This window comes from Apium graveolens, chromosome 2, assembly GCF_009905375.1.
Source record: "Apium graveolens cultivar Ventura chromosome 2, ASM990537v1, whole genome shotgun sequence".
In the NCBI taxonomy this organism is placed as follows: domain Eukaryota; kingdom Viridiplantae; phylum Streptophyta; class Magnoliopsida; order Apiales; family Apiaceae; genus Apium; species Apium graveolens.
In genome coordinates, this window is record NC_133648.1 from 234,820,224 (window position 1) to 234,824,967 (window position 4,744).

The 4,744-nt window shown below is 34.8% G+C and overlaps 1 protein-coding gene across 1 annotated transcript; it reads left to right on the plus strand.

Annotated features, from left to right (window-relative positions):
- Positions 1-2,745: 2,745 nt before the first annotated feature.
- On the plus strand, positions 2,746-4,744 carry LOC141706202 (pre-mRNA cleavage factor Im 25 kDa subunit 2-like). Its single transcript, XM_074509017.1, has 7 exons — positions 2,746-2,880; positions 3,064-3,109; positions 3,594-3,687; positions 3,779-3,846; positions 4,008-4,094; positions 4,182-4,292; positions 4,600-4,744. The coding sequence occupies exons 1-7, from the start codon at positions 2,768-2,770 to the stop codon at positions 4,669-4,671; spliced, it is 591 nt and encodes a 196-aa protein (XP_074365118.1). The 5' UTR covers positions 2,746-2,767; the 3' UTR covers positions 4,672-4,744.

Consider the following 4,744-nt stretch of genomic DNA (forward strand, 5'->3'; position numbering starts at 1 on the left):
CCTTTCTTTGCTATGTGGTTTCCCTGGTGGTGGGAATGTGATACCAGCACACATGTTACGGATAACTCGACCTTTTCGTCGATTCTTCGGCGTTTATCTAGGAACCCCATATGTAACCCATAAAAACTGGACTTCCTGTTGTGCGGTAGTTGCTTAGCTTTAACTTCACCCATACAAACATGACAAGCCATCTTTTCGTGGGTTGACCATCTGCTAACCATACCCAACCCGGAAAAGTCACTGATAGTCCATAACAAGGCTGCCCGCATCATAAAATTGGTCTTTGTAGAAGCATCATATGTCTGCACACCAACCTGCCATAAACTAATCAGCTCATCAATCAAAGGCCTAAGATAGACATTCAGATTCCTCCCAGGATCATTCGGTCCAGGTACTAGTAATGTCATGAACATGTATGGATCCTTCATGGACATGGTATGTGGAAGGTTGTACACAAGTAGTACAACAGGCCAAACTGAGTATACCGTAGAAGTAGTATTACTGTATGGCGGGAATCCATCAGTTGCAAGACCAAGCCTTATATTACGAATATCCGCTGCAAAATCTGGATAGTTCTTGTCAAATTCTTTCCATTCTTCTCCATCTGCAGGGTGACTAAGAACCCCTTCAGCCACAATTATATTGTTGTGATACTTCATATATTGGGCTGTATGAGTAGACATGTACAAACGCTGTAGACGAGGAGTGATCTTAAAATATCTTAAGATCTTCCTCGGAATGGTATCACTCCCGCCATTAGTTGTATCTTTGTATCGGCTTAACTCACATTACTTACAATTTTTCAAATCTTTATCATCACCATAGAACAGCATGCAATCATTCTCACATGCATGTATTTTTTCGTATCCCAAGCTTAGCTTCTTGACCATCTTCTTAACTCCATAATAATTAAAAGGAAGTTTATGCCCTTCCGGAAACACATCTCCAAGTAAGAGGAGTAGCTCATCAAAGGCCTTATCACTACATTTATTATGATTCTTCCAATGTAGTAATCTTGTTATAAACTTCAATTGCGTGTACTTGGTATTTCCCGGATATATTGATTCTCCGACATTATTCATATTGTATAAGAATTTAGATGCTTGCTCGTTTGGCTCCTCGTGCATACTATTGACACCTCCAAATTCTTCTATTCTAAAGGCATCCCTTAACATCTCATATTCATCAAATACATTTTCACGATCATTCATTTCTTCATGCCTTGAGCCACCTTCTTTTTCATGATAATGCCATATGGTATAAGTCTCAAGAAAACCGACGACATATAAGTGAAACTCAACATCGGGAATGAGTTGAAAGAGTTGATTGTTACATGTATTACACGGACATCTAATCAAAAGTTCCAGATTATCCGGTTTCTTGCTATTTTGTTTTGCAAATGCTAAGAAATCTTTGACCCCTTTGTTAAATTCTTCCGTAAAACCATAACCATCGGGAATAATTCGTTTAGTGATCCAACTAGAATCGTAAGACATCTATAAATAAAAAAAATTGCTAAGTCAATAACATATAATCACACATACATACACACACATATATAAATATATATGTTGAACATGCAACTAAATATAATAATAAATTATATATTTAAATGCATATAAACAATTAAATAGGAGATTAAAATTGAATACTTACATTGAAGATCGTTGAAATCGTTGTTGTTATGTCATCATGTATTTTGAATAATATGAAGATATGTTTTTGTTAGGAAAAAAAGTGAAAAGAATGAAATTCCAAAAGAGACAGTAGCATTTTGCACACTGCACATATTACTTTACGACGGAATCAATTTCCCGTCGTAAGTTTGCTTAAAATATTATACTTTTGAACGACTAACAAATGTTTGCAGGTGGCATTTATTGCGGTTAGTTGGACAATTTACGACGGAAATTCTGTCGTAAGTTTTAATTAAATGACAATTTACGACGGAAAGGTCGTCGTAAGTTATAATTAAATGACGTCATCGTTCACAGTAGCTTTTATTTTTCTTTTTGTAATAAAATTTAACGATAATATAATGATAAGATATTGAACTTACGACGGAAATAAAAAATGTCGTCGTAAATTAAACACGACGTCGTTCTTCTACGCGGCTGGTTGTAGTTTTTTATTCGTTTGGTAATAGTTTTAATAATAAAATAATTAACTTACGACAAAATATGGTTTCCGTCGTAAATAATTACGACGACATGATTTTACCGTCGTAAGTTAGGCGCGCAAAAAAAATCGTCGTAAGTTGACCGTCGTAAAAGCCCTGATTTGTTGTAGTGTAGGGCTTTTAAAGTTTTAAAATTGGATTTCTAATATTAATTAATAAATTTTATTTATTTTAATGGTTGAAAATGAAAAACATAAATTAATTAAACAAGTTTTTGCAGAATTCTTTTTGGAAATTAATTTTGAGAAAAATAGAATGTTTGTCTTCCAAAATTATTTTTACAGCTATTTTCTTGTAGACCCATGAAAGGCCAAAGTTCTACAAAAGACCCCAAAAATATTAATATAAAATGGCAGATTTTAATAAGTAACCCATGTTAAATTTGTCTGTTTACCTAAGAAACAAAAACAGGTTCTGCAAGAAACAAAAACTTGGCCCCAAGTAACTCCTAGGATTTTACTAGAAACATCACTCTCCCCTTGATTCTTTATACTCCAGCCCATTTTTAACATTCTGTCCTGCAAATTTTCAAACCCCCCCCCCCTGGCTCCCCCCCCCCTCCCTCTCCTGTTTGCATAAATAAATAAAATGACGAGCCCCGTGATAAACGCATACCAACTATCAAACTACACATTTGGAACCAAGGAGTATAAGATGGAGATCACTTCAGTTGATGATCGTCTTGCTCGCATGAAAACCAAGTTTGTACATTTATTTATTCAATTTTATCCTTTATCATATGAGCTAGATTTTTGCCATATTGTTTGAGGGTTATTTGTGCATACTATGTAGTATGTAGTTGTTTTTTTTGCTAAATAGTATATGTAATTTTTTAAATTGCCTAGATTGTAAATTTTGTGATTTTATATTTAATGTTTGTGCAGTTACATGAAAGAAGGCATGAAGACTAGTGTTGAAGGAATTTTATTGGTATGGTCCCTAATTATACTTGCACACACATTCTTGAAATTAATTAACTTATAAGTGTTTTCTGAAGTTATACTATTTTTTAAGTAATTACTCCAAGGGTAGTCAGGGTACATTATGTGACTAGTAGATTATACAAGTTGGTGATACAGTATTCATCGTGATTACAATTTTGATACAGATGACATGGTAATTCTAAATTATATAAGTAACCTAAGATTATTAAAGTTACAGCTATGCAATTATATGTCATTCCTCGTGATTGTAAAGTGAGTGCTTTTGTAAAACGGAAGTGTTCACAGATAGTTGGGGTTGTGTGTACTCTCAGTCTGATCCACACTAGTCACTTCAAATTAAAAGGTTAAACCCCTTACTCCTAAAATGATGTCACCATAAAGGTGTTCTGATTTATCAACTTAATTTGTACACGGAGCTGATTAGTGTTAACTGTGAGATAAGATGAGGACTTCAATGTTCGGTTTTGCAGGTGCATGAACATAATCATCCCCATATTCTTCTTCTGCAAATTTGTGATACGTTCTGCAAACTTCCTGGGGGGCGTATCAAGCCAGGAGAAAGCGGTAATATTAATTATTTTTGGATTCCGAAATTGCATATTGTCTCTTTTTTTGCATTATATTGAAGATACAATACTTGTTTACGATGTTTTAGAAACTGCCGGACTAAAAAGAAAACTCTCGAGAAAGCTTGGAGCTACTGGTGTTCAGCCTGATTGGCAGGTACTACTTCCTGCTGTATTATGTTTTACAAACCGGGATCTGAAGCTTGTTTTATAAGACTGTGATACCAAACTCTCACTTTTCCATCGATTTTCACGTTTAATGTTATACTAATTTGTATGATTCTGAAGTTTTATCAATGTTTTATTATGCAACTATAGATAGGGGAATGTGTTGGTACGTGGTGGCGGCCTAATTTTGAAACGTTGATGTACCCATACTGCCCTCCCCATATAACAAAGCCTAAGGTAATGCGTGACAACCCTGTATGTAATTTTTAAATTCCTGCTTTTTGATCTTCTCGAGTATAAGTGGCCACCTCTTCTGTACCGCAGAAGTGCAAGAAACTTTTTCTTGTTCATTTGTCCGAGAGACAATACTTTGCAGTTCCAAAGAATTTGAAACTTATGGCTGTTCCATTGTTAGAACTCTACGACAATGTTCAGGTTTAGTGAATTCAATTTTTTTTGGTCAAGAAAAAATTAGAATGGAAATGTATTATAAAGCCTTTTACTTAGATACAGAAGAGCAAAACATGTTCAAATGTTACACAAATAATTTCTGTTCCATGCCATAACAAAAAAGTCACTCTATATATTGTTTTTCTGTAAAGTGTTCCTGTGAAATTATTCACATTAAAATTAACAGCAAAACTAGTTTGTCACATGAGAAGCTTCAGCGCTTGCTCTTTTGTAATCCTCCGTACACATGTTATTATTGTTTCTAATATTTGCCCATTCACGTTGCTTGCAGTGGTACGGGCCTGTTATATCAGCCATTCCTCAGCAGCTGTCTAGATTTCAGTTTAACATGTTGGAGGAGTAATGTGTGCTGGAGGACTTAAGGAGCTCATATGTAGGCTATAGGAGATATCTGATTGGCACCTTATTACTTTAGC

Excerpts from the sequence above, each read along its gene's own strand:
- LOC141706202 (XM_074509017.1), top strand. The coding sequence starts at position 2,768 with ATGACGAGCCCCGTGATAAACGCATACCAACTATCAAACTACACATTT. Across the intron at positions 2,881-3,063 it reads CTTGCTCGCATGAAAACCAA|TTACATGAAAGAAGGCATGA; the intron begins GTTTGTACATTT and ends ATGTTTGTGCAG. Across the intron at positions 3,847-4,007 it reads GTGTTCAGCCTGATTGGCAG|ATAGGGGAATGTGTTGGTAC; the intron begins GTACTACTTCCT and ends ATGCAACTATAG.